This window comes from Sinohyriopsis cumingii, chromosome 3 (assembly GCF_028554795.1).
Source record: "Sinohyriopsis cumingii isolate HCF-2022 chromosome 3, ASM2855479v2, whole genome shotgun sequence".
NCBI classification, from domain to species: domain Eukaryota; kingdom Metazoa; phylum Mollusca; class Bivalvia; order Unionida; family Unionidae; genus Sinohyriopsis; species Sinohyriopsis cumingii.
In genome coordinates, this window is record NC_142963.1 from 111,791,830 (window position 1) to 111,811,392 (window position 19,563).

Consider the following 19,563-nt stretch of genomic DNA (forward strand, 5'->3'; position numbering starts at 1 on the left):
GGGTCATACTACCTTTCTGGCAACATCTGCAGTGGTCATGCTATCAGATAAAGACGAAAGATGAGGAGGAATAGTGGTCACTTTAGAAACGGATGTCGTCCTCAGCAGATTGGAAAATACTTCTTCAAAAGTTTTTGCTGGGATGATCAATGACGGAGGAGAGGCGGAGACAGCAGCAGATTTCGGTGTGACTAAAGGTCGATATTTCCGTGGACATTAGCAGCAGTTTCTCTCTTTTTATGGTAGTAATCGTCGTCTTCTTGGGTGATGAATTTAGGTGTGTACTAGCCCAAACTTCTTCCGTCTTTCTCACTGTTTCATTTTTGCGCTGTTGACCTTCGCTGCTGTAATGGGCTCACATCGCACAATCGAACGAATACTCACTAGAAAACCACTTTCACCAGGTTTGAAGATAATGTATTTCTCGATTTGGGTATCGAGTCTCAGTAGCATGAAATACCTCCGTGTAAGGCCACTTACCCAACTTTTGACGTTCTTTTATTTGGAACAATTTTGTGTTTAGAAAACTTGCCGAAAACAGTTTAAAGAACTTTTCGACTTAAATAATTTTTAATTTTGTTGAGGTCAGCAAGTGTTGCCGATGGAATGGGTATTGGGTTGCTATTTTAGGATCTGTAGTGCATTTTCCATAGGGCTTATGATACGTCTAGTTTTTATAAGGTTTTGGTGCAGTTGTAATGTGGATAGCTGTAAAAGATTTTCAAGAAAAGCTGGTATATAACAAAATTTAAAAAAACACGATTCTAACCTTTTATTACTAAGCCGAATTCTGTTCAGAAAACGATCCGCAAAAAGCGACCATGGAATTTCATATGCTAGTGAATACAACAAATCGCTGCAAGGATGTAAGAGGATCGCGCTTTGCGGCCAATGTTGCAAAACTCAAAGTATTTGTCGTGTCTTCCAGGTATAGCCACCCATTTACCATAAACAGTCGAAAATGTGATTTTTTCGGGAAGATTTTTCGGTGCAAAAGTACACTAATTTCAAATCGTTCCTAAAATTTGTTTTACACGGTATTCATATTTTTGAAAAATTGGAGGGAAAAAAAACATTCGTATATACATGTACTTTTTACATTAAGAAGATCAAATTTTCGTGGAAGTCTTAAATCAATATTAACTGCTCCTGTATGTAGCATACGGGAGTGTTGATATACATGTATTGTATGCTCGAGATGGTTAGAGTTTCATTCTGAAAAATCATGTTTTTGGTAAAATCGCAACAAAGCGACTTTCTAGAATGATATCCGTATTTTTCAGTATGTTCCCTGCAACTGTTGTAAACTATATTTAAGTTATGCCATAATTTCTGAAGGTAGTAATATGCTTATGCGATGCCGCAGGTCAAACTTGTCAAATATACACTACACACGGCTTAAAGATTCTAATTCAAGGCAATAATATGTAATAACTTTGGTTCTTGTATATGCAACTAGATCTCTTTGATTTACCTATAGCTGTGGTTGTTGCACTTCTTGATCCTACCTATGCAAATAAGCACAATAGGCTCACCCACTGCAGCATTCAAACACATCTCACTAGCTATTCTCAGCATATTAAGTAGTATGTAAAAATGGTGGTTTACACCTGACCTCTTTTCCTTTCATTGCCGCAATTTAAACTACCCAAGGGATAGTTTTACATCAGCTCCAATCATGACTGTTTACCGTTTATACATGCTACATGTAACGGTCATATACTGAAAGTGGTGGAGTTTTTATATTTTGTTTTTCGTTTGTTCTCTGAAGAATACCGAAAACTGTTTTCTCGAAACACGACAATGTCATGGCGTTCGGGAGTACAAAATCGTATCTTTAGCATGACACGCCATCCGGCGCACTAAATTTCTAAAGTTTTTCCTTTATCAGAAATAATGAATGATCCCCACGGAACTTTACGCATTCATTTTGTGTCGATAACCACTGTAACTCTTTTAGTCCCCCCCCCCTTTTTTTAAGGTGTACGTTAGCAACGAAGTTTTAATCGTTCTCTAAAACGATGCAATTTTTCGAAGATCTAAGTGATTTATAGCACCTTACGAAAACAAAAACGCATACACTGCAGCAGGTTGGTCCATCTTCTTCAACCCCAGTTTTGACGCACTTAAGTATTTGTTTTCACCGTTTAAGAAATCTACTTCTTAGTGATCTCACTGCTTTGGAAACATTAATTATTTAGCAAAGTAAGGATCAGAAATGACAATGATATATGCCCTGGTACTCTTCTTAACGAGCTTTCATCAGACGACTCCTGGTAGTAAGGATACGTATTGAACGTCACCCATTTTCACACACCTCATACTATTTGCACATATGCTACGGATGCATTTGTGGTGAATTTTCCATTTTTTGGATTAATTCATTAGCGTGATAGTGTTGTCGATATACTTTCAGCTGTTCAAAAGACATCTTTTGGTATACATACTGACTAATCTTAATACTCATTACTGATACTGATATTTAAAAGGCATGTTTAGGCATCCATAATAAATGAGGTAATACCAAACCTAGCTTTTGCATGTGCACTTGCTGCAGCCGCCTTCGTAACACATTATTCCAGTGAATTCCGAACTAAAATGACATATAACAAACACCAAGACATAACGTATTTACATTTCGACATACTCCAACTATGGTACTGGTAACAATAATGACAAGGGCCCCGAGTGGCCGAGTGGTCTAAAGCGCTCTCCGTCACTGATCACTGCCATCTCACCTCTGTCTGCGTGGGTTCGAGTCTCGGGCTCGGCCAATGTGGATATGTGAGAAAGCTTGCCAGCAGCTTCTCGTGGGTCGGTGGTTCTTTCCGGAGTTTTCCCGGGTTCTTCCTCCACCATTAATACTGGCCGCCATGTCTTGTGCTGAAAAATGGCGTTAAACCCTAAAAACAACAACAACAATAATGACAATTGTTTATTACCAGTATTGAGAAGCTGCCTTTTGCAAATCTTTTATTACCAACTGTATCTATGTCTCTAATATAAATAAAACTCATGCAGGATTTGTACCGACAGCCGCAGAATCAGCACCAACAGCAAGAAGCAATTCAGGTCCAGTTTTAAATCTTTTAAAAACATCATTACCAGTGCCGCTGTCTTTAAACCATAGAACATGGGTTGCCCTACTATGTCCGCAATCATTTAAATTTAATTCTAATTATAGCTTGAAGTAGATATAAGGAAATTCGCCCAATCACATTCTCGTCCATTAAGTACTGGGCAACATGGAGGGAACAACATTCGTTATTAAGGAAAGACATTACATACGTAGCATTATAATCAACTGGAACATTCGCATCTGTTTATAATCTACCTCTTTTTTTTAAATAAAACCCTCTTGTGGCAACATATACATATATCTATCCATTTTTTCCATCATGTGTTGTTCATATTAGTACTATCTCTTGGTAAATATTTAACGGGATCAAATTTTCTTATCGATTCATCAACTAGATAATCTTCAAATTATTCTTATTTGAGGATGCGACTTGTGAAATGGCATATATAATTTAGTTATATATTTTTAAAAATTTATTCAGACTTCATACATAAAATTTAATTTTTTTTTAATTCAAAGTGTGATTTTAGATTTTTCTTAGCTTGTCTACATCGTGTACTAAAGTTATCATCATACTGCCGGCCATTAAATTACTATCACGCAATGAATCAGGAAGCACTTATTCTTACTGCTTAGATGTTATTTTCTCTGATGCTTCCTCCAAGACATTTTCACCTCAGAATTCACAGTTCATAATTTTTTTTAAATTGTTTCTTTTATACCTGTTGTTAACTTGGGCTTTGTTCCTTTTCAATAATTTTTGTCAAGAGGCTTTATCTCCAAGTTTTATCTTGTTTAAGCTTCCATAGCACCAGGTATACTTTCTAAAATTTTGAACATATGCTGACAGTTTTATTGATTCTATACTAACTGTTTGTAATTTAATCGTTAAAAGATATTCTCTTTGGAAAAACGCATTTAAGACATCTAATACGTTTGCAAATATTGAACCGCCAATAATTTCTGGAATTTGATTAAGAGTATTTCTTACTAGCAGATGTGTACACACACACACACACACACACACACGAACGCGCGCGCAAATATCTAAGAATTTTACCGAAACAACCACCAACATCGTCACTCGTACATAATTCAAGAGCATAAACATATCTCAAAACTAAATAAATATAAATATACCCTCGACTCTTATCTTTCCTCCAGCTTAGGATGAATCAAACTAATAAACGTATTATGCATGACATTTTCTTAAAGTAGAACCCGTGGGTATAAAGACTTTAATAAATCACAAAGTGATACGAAATGTAAAGATTAATAAATACTATGGCTTATTTGTACGCGTGCATACACGGTCAGAACATTTTAAAAAGTCCTGCCTTTCATGAGAAATTAGAATCAAGGAACAACATTGTCTATATAACATAGACTTAACATTTATGTTCTTTGTAGAAGTTTTGGTAATGATTGAGAGACCCCATTCCCCATCTATCCCACCCCACTCCGGGAAAACAAAACTATTGTATGAATTTTTGGAATATAAATGTTCAGTTTCAGAGTGATCTGTTTAAGTGAACGTTTGGCATTGTTTCTGACCGCCATTTATTATTATTTGTCAAATAATGATAATGATAATAATAATAATAATAATAATAACAACTAGTAGTAGTAGTATTCCCTCTTTTAGTTTTACTTGCATTCCTAAATAGACAGGTTTCAGCTGTTTTCAAAACTTTAGATTTCGATGTCAGCCGATATCAAATAGTGGAATTTCATTTCTCAGTTTTATGAGTATAAGCAAAAATATCTAATTTAGACAAAGAATGCATGTATTGGAATTAATTTGTGGAAGATTATATAAGTCCTTAGATTATAGGGCTTACATATGTTCAAATAAGTCAGGTCATACACATCTGAGTTTCAACGTTAAGCGGAATGTAAGGGAAGATATTTGGACTTTCATATGAGGCCTATTGGTCAGATTTAATCGGAGTTACATGTTGCTGACGATTAGGGTACAATAATATCTCTCTCTCTCTCTCTCTCTCTCTCACACACACACACACACACACACTGTGAAGAATTAAAAACAACTTGCACTATGTTCAATAAAAGCCTATACAGTCCTAAAAGTATATCCAAAAGTATCAAGCATTCCAAATTAGTTCCAGTGGTAATCAAAATGAAGTGCTAATTATTTTTTCACACACACCTAAAATCTAAATATTAACATAAACGTTCGCAATGTCAAATAGCTGATACCTGGGGGTCTGTATATCTCTAAATGTCACAAACATACCTTTCACAACAGTCCTTACTAAGACATCAAACAGAAGCTATACAAAATTTGAAAATGTTTTTGTATTTGGGGACCTTAATTTGGATATGCGAATCACTAACAAAGGTAAACTCCTTGATCAATTTTTGTAACATACTAGACCCTCATAATTTTGTAAAAACTCTAAAATGTTTCTTTAAAGACTGTAAAGCTTCAGTTTCTGATATAAATCTCAAATCAGACAAAATATGTAATAGTTTATAAACTCACTTATAAGTCGAATCAAACTGCAAATAACAAAGATCCTTTATTTGCCATAGCATAATCCACCTGCGGTTCAGGGTATGTGTTTTTTTGTTCTACTGAATAGTCCTAACAAAGTGCACAGACTCAGATATGCAAAACCATTATGCGACGGCAGATCTGGATCTGTGCAGTCTGCAGTTGAACTCGACGTGTACGGGAGTACAGACGGTACGATGTAACCTGAAACTGGGCTAAGTAATTGGCATTATACGCTTATTCTAGTCTGAAACGTTCATGTACCAAATATAAATCAAATAACAAATATAATAATGTTAAATCTCTGGATAATGGCGCTCATGGAGGACCTCAGTCGAATAGCATTTCATTAGTTCCATATTTGATGAAGTTAATGCTGTGTAATGAGCATATGGCGGGTTACTTGACGAGATGATGTGTGTGTATGATTTGGATTTTTAACGTAGCTTTAAAAAAATTTCAATCATATGGCTACGATGTCTGAAGTGTGGCATCGTGCCACATACATGAAGCATCATGTCTCAGCCAGTCACATTATCCTAACATCAGGCCGACCAGTCCTAACACTAACCTCTTAATGCTGAACGTCTAGCGAGACAGCTGTAAGTACCATTTTTATAAGTCTTTGGTATGACTCTGCTGGGGCCGCGACCTCTCGCATCCGCGAACCCGAGACCTATCGCATCAGAGGGGGACGGTCTAAACACTAGGCCACTGGAGCGGTCATTAACAAGGTACTTGATGAACTCACATGAAGGAGAAAGAAAAACAGAAAAGAAAATACAGTGTCGGTTTATAATTGGAGATTTGAGGGGGAAAATTATAAAAAGGCGCTATTTAGGAAGTGTAACATGTGCAACAAAAATAAAATAATAAAACTAAACCAATACAGAAGTCAAAGAAACTATGTCACACGATTAAACAGACTATTTATAAAGTTACACCTCTTCTGAACGATGTGCAGGTGGACAGACTCAAGTGACTATGACCATCAATTTGCCCAAGTCTGACAAATAAAGGGACAAATAATGAGAATACTATCCTAATATTGAAGAAAGGCAAATTTTTGTATATAAAAAAAATCAGGAGGAATTTATTGGCATTTTAAATGGTGGTTGTTGTTGTTGATGGTCAAATGGTCAATGTTGCAAAGGATATTGGAAATGAAACCAGTGTTCATGGTCAATAAATGCTCCCCGCCCCCGTATCCAAGCAAGTAATGACAACTATACTACCTCCGATGACAAGTTCCTCCTTGAATAGAATTAAAATAGCACATTATACCTGAATTTAACTGGTATGTAGATGGCAACTAGGTTCATAACAGCATGGTATGGGGAAGGCAACTAAAGTCGATAATAACCAGGTATGGAGAAGGTAACTAAGGTCGAGAAAGGGAGGGCAAGTAAGGTCGATAATAACATCGTATGGGGAAGGCATTTAAAGTCGATAACATGATATGAGGAAGGCAACTAAGGTCGATAACAACACAGTATGAAAAAAGCATCTAAGATCGATAACAACATGGTTTGGGGAAGGCAACGACGACCAGTATTAAACAACACCCAAAATTCGATTCTCTGCAAACAATTCCTTGGTCCAATTATCATTTTTTGTTTAAAAAGAGATACTATGTCAAATTCATTCCAAAACCAGTCAAAATTAAAAAGAGTAACGCATGTGTATAAGAATACTTATATATTGTATAATATAATTATCGACCAAAAAGCATTTTACCAAATGTGTCAAAACTTTTAAGACAGCATTTTGTAAATAGCTTCATACACATTTCAACATTTTCAGGAGTGGATGTAACTGCCAATCCATACCCATTGCTACCAACGAGGAATGTCGAAGGATGCTGGCATGAGCCATTATATCGACCTCCGGTTACAATAGCCCTGCCTAACCATCGTATTAAAGAGAAATTGATAGCATATGGATTCGATGACGAGGATGTTCAATTGTCACAACCATCCCATGGATTAGTCAGTTCCCTGAGATACAGGCTTTTCTATACCGTTAAAATGCGTTGCTCTTGCATTGGGTATGGTGTTGGTTTCCATGCTGCGTCAGCAATTTAAAGTTGAGATTAACAGCCGCCAGACACACAGCTGTTGTGTTGAGACTGGGATTAGTAGAAAAAAGTTAGGTTTATGCAGGATTTAATGCTATTGTTTAAAAGAATACGGATGATACGTGATTACCGTCTGCATGCAAAAGTCAGTCGAAATAAATTTAATAATTAGTAGCTAGCGGCGCCATAAATAGCAATGGACTGCTCCCAACACAAATCGCCACTCAGTTGGTCTCCGCAACGTCATGTTCCAAAAACAAAGAAAAATAAAAAAATAAAAAAACGCGGAGAACATCTTAATATTGGTCTAAAATAGTTCCACTCCAGCAAGGTTCACTATATCGATCCGCGCAAGAAATGAGTTAACGGTGATAAACAAATCTTCATTTTCGTAACAAAACATTCATTAATTTAACAAAATAACAATCAGAAGCATTATATGTACAAATTAAAAGTCGCTGCTCCGAAATTATTGTAAATTTTGGAACTTCTTTTTATTGATGCATCAATGCAGCTGTTAATCGCACTGACACAGAATGCAGAAAAATCCATGCAAATTAAAGGTTTTTGCTTTAAAAATATATAATACAAAGAAAAAGTAGGTTTGGTTTTAGTAGCTATGAGGACATAATTATCACTTCACTCGTGAAATATACCCTTTTATTACAAATCGATTTAATCTTTCATGCTTCACCAGGCGTTCAATCCGTATTTCCGTATCACACACCCAGATTCGCACAACTTGTGTGCTTTCTTTGACGTCCGCGTGTAAATATTTTCAGGTGCAGAGCAAGAGGAAACACATACAATGGAGCTAGCGACGAAATTAATACACCCACCCACCCCCACCCCGCTGAACGCAAGAAAAGGCTTAGGCCTATTTGTTGCTTCCGGCTGGAGTTTACGAGCCCAGCAAAGCAGAACAACGCTTCTCTTAATCTGGGAGAATAACAAAGATAAAAGAATAAGACCCAGGAGTCGCCGTGGTGGAAGGAATATGCAACAGTTGAGGGAGCAGTCAGTGTAGACCCAGCCAGTATGCAGTCCACCTAGGTCGACTCAACAGACAATTAGCAATCAACAGCCGACAGTACCAACCAAAAAAACTACTCCGGAAAGAGTGGTACAACGACATGGGGCCTGGACTATTGTCGTAGCTGGGCTGAAATAAACATCACAGGAGACTTTTCCGAGTATTGTAGCACATACTCCTGTAATACAGACAACTGCACTAGAGCAAGAAACCACGAGCGAAACTGAGGACACAGTAACAGCTGACCTGGACATGTCTTCAGCTTCCAACGACAGTCCAGAAGAATCTTACAACGCAAATGATGAGAGCGAAGCGGAAGAAATATACATAGAAGCGGAGGAAGAAGAAGAGGAAACTGACCCCCTAATCAGTAAGCACAAAGAAACTGGCCTAGCACCAGCGATGGAAGATGTAAAGAAAGCAGGACATTTCACTAACACTGTGAAATACATTGCCTATAAATCTTTGGAAACCTACAAGCCGAATCCTGTCCAATGGTATTACGGGGTCAGGATACTCACGCAGTACTACCACCACTCCCATTCCAATTATCCTCTCTGGCAACTAGTAGAAGCTGCAGAATTCGCATCCACCCTGTACCAATACGCCTTCCCGCAAATTAAAGGGCAAGACAGACGAAGTGCGGAAAATGTCAAGATTGCATAGGACCGTTGTGGCACCTTCTTGCCACAAAAATAGCCCTTCTAAGGGCTCCAATTGCCTTTTATATTTAGGGAACCATCTTGGCTTGGTATGTCATTTTCATACAACTATATTTACACAAACCTGATCCATTGGACTGGCACATCGAAACTTAAAACTTTTTATGACCTAATAGTGACTAAACTTTTTATATGTCGCTTAGACAAATTAGGTAAATAGGACAATTAGGGCATTTTTATTACGTACACTATGTTCTAGAATTAGATTTGTTAAGAAGTAGGAAAATTTTTAGACTTGCTGGATTTGATCTAATTGCATAGGTGGCTAACACATTATTGGTATTTTTTATTGTCCATTAGCAAAACTGGACTAGATTTGAAATAAGTACGGGCTGGCGTTTCTGGAAGTACATAGCATCTATGGCTGGCTTGCCGAGTTCCTTGCCTCCTTGCCTCTCTCGGACATCGTACATTGACGGAGATGTGGAACTATCTACACCCGTCAAAAAACCAGGTGTCCTAATGTGACGTCATCGCTGCCGACCAATCGTAGCGGACGTTACATACTGTTTGGGTTGACACCTGGTGCGTTCAATCGCGACTGAATTCCAACTTTTTGATCATGAGTGCGTGTTGGGTTCATTCCCACTCATGACTCTCCTACAGTCAGGTCGTTAGGGACTAATTAGTCCCACGACCTGATGGCCAAATTAATCAGTGTTCCTTGAACACATAAATGCCTGGGGGATGAGTAATTAAACATCCAGCTGTGCTGGAATAAACCGTCAAACATGCCCTAAATGGGCGAAATCAACGTTAATTTAACTTACCTACCTACCTACCTAACTTTAAGCAAGAAAGAAACCTGCAAGAAAAACAGAACACCGCCCTTGCGAAACCAGACCACCAACTGAAAAAACTACAACTACAACATCAGTCACAACCGTGGCTCCAAAAGAAATGACTACACCACAAATACAACCTGAAACAACAATAACAACATCAGACAATGCAGCGTCTGGAGTCGCTTCTAAAAATACCAGGAGAAGGGAGCAAAGGAAAAAAAAAACCAGAAGGATTACCTAATCAAGACCTACCAGAACATGTGCAACCAAGCAAACAACAAGAACAACCAAAACGAAAAACTCGACTCACAGCTAGACAAAGCGCAGAAGTGGTCAACTATATATTTGACCAACCTGAAAAAATAGGAATCGGTTTTATGATGACTGACCAAATTGCGGCTCTAATTTACATAGAAGTTTAAGAAGAGTGATGAATGTTTGCGAAAAGACAAAGTGCCAAGGGAAATTTTTAACTACCAAATAACAACCAATTCCTGCGTGCGGCGCTCAGACTACACAAAATCGAAGAGGAATTCCACCTGACTTCAATGCCACTTGTGTTCCTAATATCCAATGAGCTGATCAAAATACACAACATGGAAATAACCAAGTTCCACACACCAGCGGAATACGAGAACCTAGCCCTCGAAGACATCATCTGCCCGAGTATAATTGAAACAGAAGTCAGATGGAAAGTCATGCCACCCAAACGTCAAAAGGGATTACTGTTTCCTGACGATGATTGACCTCAGCCCTTTTTAGGGCTACCAAATAAATTGCCTCTTATAAAGAGATTTGAGATTGGCTTGAAATCTCGATTTGATAATACTATTGCAAACCTAATTCGATCCTTTGGCCACCGTTCAAAATTAAAACCATATTTCCTAACTGGGCTTTCAAAAATTTACAAAGGTCTCTCCGACCCATTTCTTTGATTTTAATAAAATTTTATGCACACTATGTGCTTTCGGAATTAATTAAGATAGGAAAATTTAAAACTCTAATTACGATTGCGGCTAACACATAATTGGTAATATGGAATACCCACTATATAAAACTGGGATGAATTTGGCATTTTTAATTTTGACGTTTCAGGTACGTTCTGGCTACGTCTGGTCCTCCCTTCCGAGTTCCTCCCCTCCCTGCCTGCTCGGGCACTAAACGACGAGTTGGTGGGCCGATTCCCACTCGTCTATAAATCAGGTGCCCCGATGAGAATATACGCATCGAACCGGGTGACGTCATAAGATCAGTGCCCAATCCTGCGAGACGTCTTATCCTGCAGTAATACAGACTCACAGACATTTATTTACCTTGAGTGCGCTCGGCTAACGTGGGTATGTGGGAAAGCCTGCCAGTAGCTTCTCGTGGGTCGGTGGTTCTTCCTTGGGTTTTCCAGGGTTCTTCCTCCACCAGTTATACTGGCCGCCATGTATAGCCTATCTTGTGCTGAAAAATGGCGTTAAACCCTAGAACAACAACAACAACAACAACCTTGAGTGCGTGCTGGGTCCAATCCCACTCGAGATAGCCTTTCATATAGGTCGAAATGAACATACTGTCCCACGATCCGTCGGCTAATCAAACAGCACTCTAGTGGCACCATTCCTTCCCCCTCCAAATGACCAATCAGCTCCAAAAGAGGCACTAACCAGTCGTACATGCCAGCAAGGACGAACACGACTTAAATTAAAATGACCGACCGACCAAATTTAAATAACACACGTTTAGCAGCCCGCGGTGACCCAACTACCTAACCACTGAGTCTGAAGATTAAAAGCTCGGATAACAACAGTGACTGGTTATACCATTAGTTCAGTATTGACGCTGAAACCGAAAGGTTATCATGACTGTGAAAAGGAAATGGCGGACTTCATCCGAAGGAGGTGCGCCCACGTTGTTGCCTACGGATGAGGAACACGCCAACCCGTGTAGCAGTGTGGACTATTTTCGGACCTGCCTGGACGACGTTCCTTAGCTCGATATGAAAAGATCGAGGAATAAGCATATTGCCTGGTTGAATGTATATGGTTCTCATTTTGGCTTGAGAATCATTTTTTATGTCTTTATTTTAATATCCTAATATTATATGTTTCGTTACCACCATCAAAACTGTTATTCTCCAATTTGTATTATGCGTGATACAAACCATGCATAAGTCATTCTGACTTTATTGATTGATTTTTAATTAGCTTACTGTATGTACACTTTGTAAACTAAATTCCAACTTCATAAATGAATCATTTTCAAAATATTTTGACTTAGTTGATTTGATTAATTCACAGGCTTACACGTAATAGTTACTTTTATTTTCCATTAAAATAACTGGATAGATTTGGTTAAGTACGGGCTGGCGTTTCAGGGCCCTGTGCGTTGGCGCGTGCTTGGTTACCTCTCCTCTCTTGCATCTCCCGGACGTCCTGTACCGTGACGGAGATGTGGAACCATTTCCACCAGTCCAAATCAAGGTATCCCAATGTGACGTCACAGTGGTGACCAATCGCTACGGGCGTCACATACAATGAGGCGCCATCGCGGACAAAAGCTGGTCCCATCAGAACGTTGCCGTTGAAATTTTAATGTCATATTTCCAGAATTCCAATTTCACGTGATGTATCTAAAATGCTTGTCCTTAAAGTCCCATTTACTAGGTAGAGATTTTTGATCGTATCTGTTGAATTAAACAGTAGTGGTTGAAATTTATATTTTCTGTGTCGAGGTTTTAGATTGTTTCGTTTGAATTACACGGCGGTGGTTGAAATTTTAATGTCATATGTCGAGAATTCATAATTTACGTATTGGTTCAAAGAGTGTATGTTGAAAGTTCCATTTCATATGTTGAGTATTTAGATTTCATGTTGAATTACACAGCGCTGGTTGAAAATTCGATCTCCAATGTCGAGTTTTTAGATTGTATCTTCTGAATTACAAGGTGGTTGTTGAAATTTCAATAACATATGTCGAGAGTTTCAATTTAATATGTTGAATCACACTGACTGTGCTTAAAGTTCCATTTCGTATATTGAGTTTTTAAAAGATTGTATCTGTTGAATTACACAGCGGTGATTTGACATTTTATTGTGCTTGTCAGAATTGTTCTTTTTATATGGTGAAATGATGTGTTGGTGTTAAAAGTAACAATACACAATGTCCACTTTAAAAATTCAAAATAATATCGAGTATTAAGATACGTCATTCGTATATATAAGTATAAGGCGCCATTACACTTCATGCATTTACAGTCTGAAAGTTACTATTCACAGGTCGAGAATTACTATGAATTTCTTCGCTTGAGGTAGCTCTCGTGAACGGACCGCGTTATTTTCAAACAAGGAGGCTGCTTCTCGTTGCTGTGAAATTCAACAGATGAAATCTAAATACTCGCCATATGAAATGGAACTTTTATCACAAACATTTGCAAACAACGTGTGAATTAGGGATTCTCAACATATGATATAGAAATTTCAACCACCTCTGTGTAATTCAAATATACACTGTAAAACGTCGACATAGGAAATAGAACTTTAAACCACCAGTATATAATCCAACATATGAAATCTAAAATCTCGATCTAGAAAATGGAACTTTAAAAAAACATGCACTTTGATCCAACACGTGATCTTGGGTTTCTCGACATATGACATCGAAATTTCAACTGCAACTTTCTCACTGGACCTGCTTTTGTCCGCTACGGCGCATCATAACATATTGCTTGGTAGACATCTGACTCAGTTGATAACAGACTAAAATAACATCTTTTAACGTGTGTGTGTGTGTGTGTGTTGGGTCCATTCCCATTCATGGAATCCCTTAAGTCAGGTCGTTAGGGACATTTAGTCATATGACCTATAGGCTAAACTAATAGTTCTCTGTGAGTGCTTAAACGCCTGGGGGAATAAGGCACTAATTCCTTCCCCCAATGATCAATTTATAAACCTGTCATGCAGGCATTAACAAGTGGTACATGTATGCATAGTCGGTCAATCAACTTTAAACAAATCCCAGTTCGTTTGAACTTCATTCATACATTAAATTTAATAATAATTGAAAGGTGGTATGTAACAAATACAAAACCGAATTCGTGTTTTGTATTGAGTCGGGGGAAAGAACTCCTTTGATATGGCTTATGGATACGGCTTGGCCTGACCAGGTCGACATATTCCAAAGTCATATTAATCTCCTTCTTTCCGCCAACTCAGAATAAACCACACATGCAGTTTTGTTTATAGATCTACTTTTTAAAAAAAAAAAAAAAACGTCGATATCTTCTATGTCTTTACTCACACCGAATACAAACTACTGAAACTGAAGGCATGATAAAGTTCAATTGGTTTTCAAATAACCAGACAAGGGGTACCCAACAAGTCGGCCAATTCTGCGCGTCGGGTAATTCTGCGCAATGATACGACATTCCTGTAAATATTGGATTACGTGTTGGTTCTGGTTGAAAATCTAATTTGTATCAAGAAAGAACGATCTTCCATTAATTAAGGAAAGTGATATTCATAAACTGTACATAAATATCCCACATTTCTATCCTAAACGCATATGAAAATGTGATTTCTAAATGTCAACATGAAGACTCACTCCATGACCTTTTTGAACTGTTAACCCGGAAAATCCTTATTACTATATATCATTTATAATCATACAAATAAACACATGATACAAAAGACGAAAATATATACCTTAAAACGAAACTGCATTTTAATCCAAGTTTCAAAATTTGCAAGCAGTTGTCATACACATACAAAATCGTCTGCTATCCAAATTGTCAACTTGCCGCTAGAACAGGATTCTAAGAACTTGCCAAGCGTATTGTCTGTCTAAATTATGTTTTTTTTTCTTCCCATAAACTATACGTTGTAAACTTACTACATCCTATTCAATGTTGTTTCTCTTCAACATAATAGCTTACTTTTTTTAAATAAAATGTTGAACTTTACTTTTAAAAAATTACAAGATCTGTTTAGTTTGCTTAATATCTCTTGACATTTATTGGCATTGTTACGTTGAATGTTGTACTTAACCAGCTATAAACCTGACCTAATTAATCGACTGAAATGCTGACATAAATAGTCCAAAGTAAAGTTATTTTATTTCCATAGCCCGATGGATAAATATTACATCTTTTCAGAATAGGCCGACATATCGCGAGACACGAAAACACAGGGGTGTTATCCCGTGTGTACAAAATTAGCATTATTTTGAACAGAATATTCTAGTGACTATTGCCTCTTTTAAAATGGTAAGCATTGCAGTCTTATATTTTCGTCAATCGGCTGAATTCGGTATGCATTTTGCGTCAGTATTGTTGGCGGTAACCTTAAGTGCGCAGAAATGCCCGACAGCATTGTAATTCAAAATAAACTCCAGGGCTTGCGATAAAATAGAAAACATTTGATCATAAGCCGATATCTCCTTTTGGTGACAAAGATATTATATGTACAGATTCTGCACAACATCGTTAGGTCGAACTTGACTACAGATTTCATTTTGACAATCAAATACCAGTAATCGGTGTGAAAACCTCCAACAAAAAAAAAAATGTACTAAAACGGACGGGACATTATTCTGACACTGTAAATGTAGACATTCTGACACTGTAATGTAGTCAAGCCATGCATTTATAAGGTCCAAATTAAATTTTCTCCCATCATATGGCATTTCTACGACACAACTAACATTAACAAACACAACTAACACTAACAATCTTAATCCCCCCCCCCAAAAAAAAACCACCACAAAAAACAAACAAAACACAAATCATGCATTTCTGATGAATTACAATCAGGGGTCTCAAACTATGGGTGCCGCATGCGGGCATTTTCGATGGCCCAAGGGCCGCACCACCTGTTATCTCTCATGACACCTTGTGACACCAATTATTTTACGGGCCACAGCGGGCCGCTTGCTTGAGACTCCTGCTCTATGTGCATTGGAATATATATATATATATATATATATATATATATATATATATATATATATATATATATGTGTGTGTGTGTGTGTGTGTGTATATAACTAATGTAAATAATTCGGTTCTTATTGATATAAATTAGAGCAAGATTATTTTTTCAAGCTAACGGACACTTTTTAAAAAAATCTCAGTCCCCACCCTTCCAAGATAATTTTGGTTTAGTAAACACCAATTTGAGTAGAAGAAAAAGATTTTACAGTCACACATTCACAATTGTTCCTCCTGTGGAAATGTAAATACCAGTGTTTTATCAAGCTTTCCAAGGAAAGGGGTATTGGAGCTCCTATGGGTTGGATTTTGAGGCCCTTTCACTTTAAAGGGGCCCTGTCCATTATCTCCTCGTTTACTATGAACTTAGTACTTGTTTATTACATTAAGACAACCGTTTATACTCGCTTATACGTGGAGTCAAACTGCAAACAAGCAAACAACAAAGATCCTGATCTGCCGTCGCCTGCAGATAAAGACATATGATTTATGTTCTACTGATTATTCCTAACAAACGACGTAGTCCCAGATCTGCCGGCACATTGTGTGACGGAGATATGGGTCTGTGCAGCTTGCAGTTAGGCTAGTCTTATAAACGAGTCTAGATGGTATACAATGAAAAGCTCTAAAGCACACGCACTTTTCAAAATAGCATTGCATGGTACACCAGTCGACGTATATGTGCTTTCGAGTTACCAGAATTAATTTGTAGATATGTGCACTTATTCCTTCCCGTTACTAACCCGCGACTGAAAAAAAACCTCAAGCGTACTATTTGTGACAGTTTTCACCATCGTATATCAGTGGAGCGATCAAATCAATTTAACATATTCATCTAATATATTTGCATATTAAAACGAACGTGTCGCTCCTGGGTGTTTTACTAACTAAGCAATATGGCGTAATTTAATTTTTTATTTTTTTCAATTTAAAAAAAAATCATACTGAACATCCCCCAGAATAAAAAAAAAGCTTTGATTCAATAACTGATTTTAAACTTTTGAAAAACATCTACATCCCACCACTACCAGTGGTGTGTGTGTTTGTGTATATATATATATATATATATATATATATATATATATATATATATATATAACGTGCAAGTTTGTTGTTTATATATCGTAGTTTAATCAGGTCGGTATAGTTGTTTGTTTCTATGCTTTCTTTTTTAAAGGGACGTTGGAGTCAGTGTTTAAACCGCAAAATGGATTGAAATAGAGTAGTCGTAGTAGCGCTGCATTGGTACATAGCAACTGAAAACACGAAGAAATGATGAAGGTATGGATCGGGAAACATGTATATAAAGCAAACGCAAACCTGAATTTAAACAACTACATATATTCTTTCGCGCACGTATAGTAAGTACACCGTACACGAATTTCCCTGCAAAATAAAAGAAAAACCCCGCCTGAGGGCCCCACTATCATAAGCATGCCTGTTTCTGAGTTTACGAATGACTATTGATTTACGTAATTACTGCATTTAAAAAATTTAAAATAGAAGAAAAACTAAGTAGTATCCACGTCATCAGCACAAATCGTCACTAATGTTCGTAAGTGCAAACCATCAGGATCCTTGCTGGGCGCCTTATCTGTTGCGTTGTGTATCACTGCTTGAACAGTAGTGTTACGTAAGAATTAGGTCACCCTATGTTAAGCCCAACTTGAACAGTTAACCTAGGGTAAAGCTAGGCCATCAAAAATACCTTTTGAGGTCACAAGAAATACTCCAGGCTAATCTTAAACGTTTTAATAGCGAATCAACTATTAGATAATGCAAAACTAAAAGTCTTACCTCCAAATTCAAATCCACATATCGACGAGCAAAGAAGAAAATAGCAAAAATATTTGGCGGCCGCCATGTAGAAAAAAAGGGTTCGCTAGACCTATGAGCTCCGCATTAAGAATGTAGGTACTCCTGGGAGCAGCGAATGAAATTCCAAAATGTTTGCAAACACTGATAACGAATGCAGATGATTTGGAGTGTTGTAGTACACCCTCAAAACATCATCAGTCGTACCGCCCGACAGAAAGTCACCCTCTGCTCAAAGTTACACGGAGTTACGCCACTTGTCAACATTACAAACATTATAATAAACAGAGCAATATGCGATACTATCGACGTTGCCTACCGTATATATACCGGCGGTAAAAGAACCCAAATTTGAATACCAGTGGTGTTTATATGAAGAAATATGGCGCGCTCAACGATAGTTACATGCTTGCTTTGTAAATTTAATACTGGGTGATCGAATAAGTTGTAGCAGGATATAAAGTGTTGGAAGATGAAAACACATTTGCATTGGTTCAGTAATGAAGAGGCATACTTGCATTTGCCATGTATGTGGTGTGTTCGCTGGCGGTGCATGTGACACCTGATTTATTCTAGATGACACTGATAGATATTAATCAAACAGAGTCTGCTGTGTACTATATTGGAGGTGGATTGTGGGAGATGCAATTTTCTTTTTAAATCTTATGTCTGAAAGTAAATCACGGTGAAAACTGTCACCGTCTTCAACGTATTACTGACCTTAACGATAGTGTAAGGTAATTTGGTTATCTTTTCCAAATAAGGAAAAACTTTTGGGAAAACGAAGAGATCTTTTCAAAATAGCGAAACTATCTTTTGCTTATTTCGAAATAACCCAAAACGTTTGAATAAAAAAAAAAACGGAAACATATTTCGTTCATTCTTAAGAAAAAAATTTTAAAAAAAGAAAAACCTTTAATTGTGCCAAAAACTTACTTAAAGAAATAACTATTTTAAACAAAAAAAACCCCAACTTTTCGTTATCTCAGAATCTTATTTCGTTAAGTCTAAATGTTTAATCATTAGTTCGTGAAGATCTTTTTGAAATAATGAAAATATTTTCATTATTTTGCGAACATACTTTTTCGAAATAAGAAAAGTCTTATTGTTGTTTCAAAACCTTTCGTTATTTAGAAAAGATAACGAAACTAATTTTTTGTTTCTTACTGTCGGTAATACTCAGCCGTATTAATCTGAATTTGGAGAAATAACACACAAAAACACACAAAGACGCACATACTTAGAAAGTACTTAGCACGTACATATGTTTTCCAATACTAACCCCCTGCGGGCTCAGAGAGATAGAATAGGCCCGATGTGCCCTCCTTCCTGTTGCAATAAGGGACTTAATGTAGGAAGGGACTGTGATGGCTCACTGGTTAGCGTGCCTCACTCACGACTGATGCCGGGTTCAATCCTGCCACAGCACTAAACCAAGTCGACTACCGTGGGATGTCCTTGGACAAGGCATTTAGTCAAATGGCATCGACGCTAAATAACCTACTTTCTACTGCGGTGCTGTAAAAAGCGGGCAAACCAGCAGGAACAAATTAACATATTTAA

The 19,563-nt window shown here is 37.4% G+C and overlaps 1 protein-coding gene across 1 annotated transcript in view; it reads right to left on the reverse strand.

The window, feature by feature from the left end:
- The window catches only part of LOC149803586 (protogenin B-like), a 180,835-nt gene extending 162,576 nt beyond the window's left edge, over positions 1–18,259 (reverse strand). Inside the window, exon 1 of the mRNA XM_089953334.1 lies at positions 17,983–18,259. Within this exon, the coding sequence (XP_089809460.1) occupies positions 17,983–18,049 (67 nt within the window). The 5' untranslated portion in view covers positions 18,050–18,259. The remainder of the gene's footprint in view (positions 1–17,982) is intronic.
- Between the last annotated feature and the right edge of the window lie 1,304 nt (positions 18,260–19,563).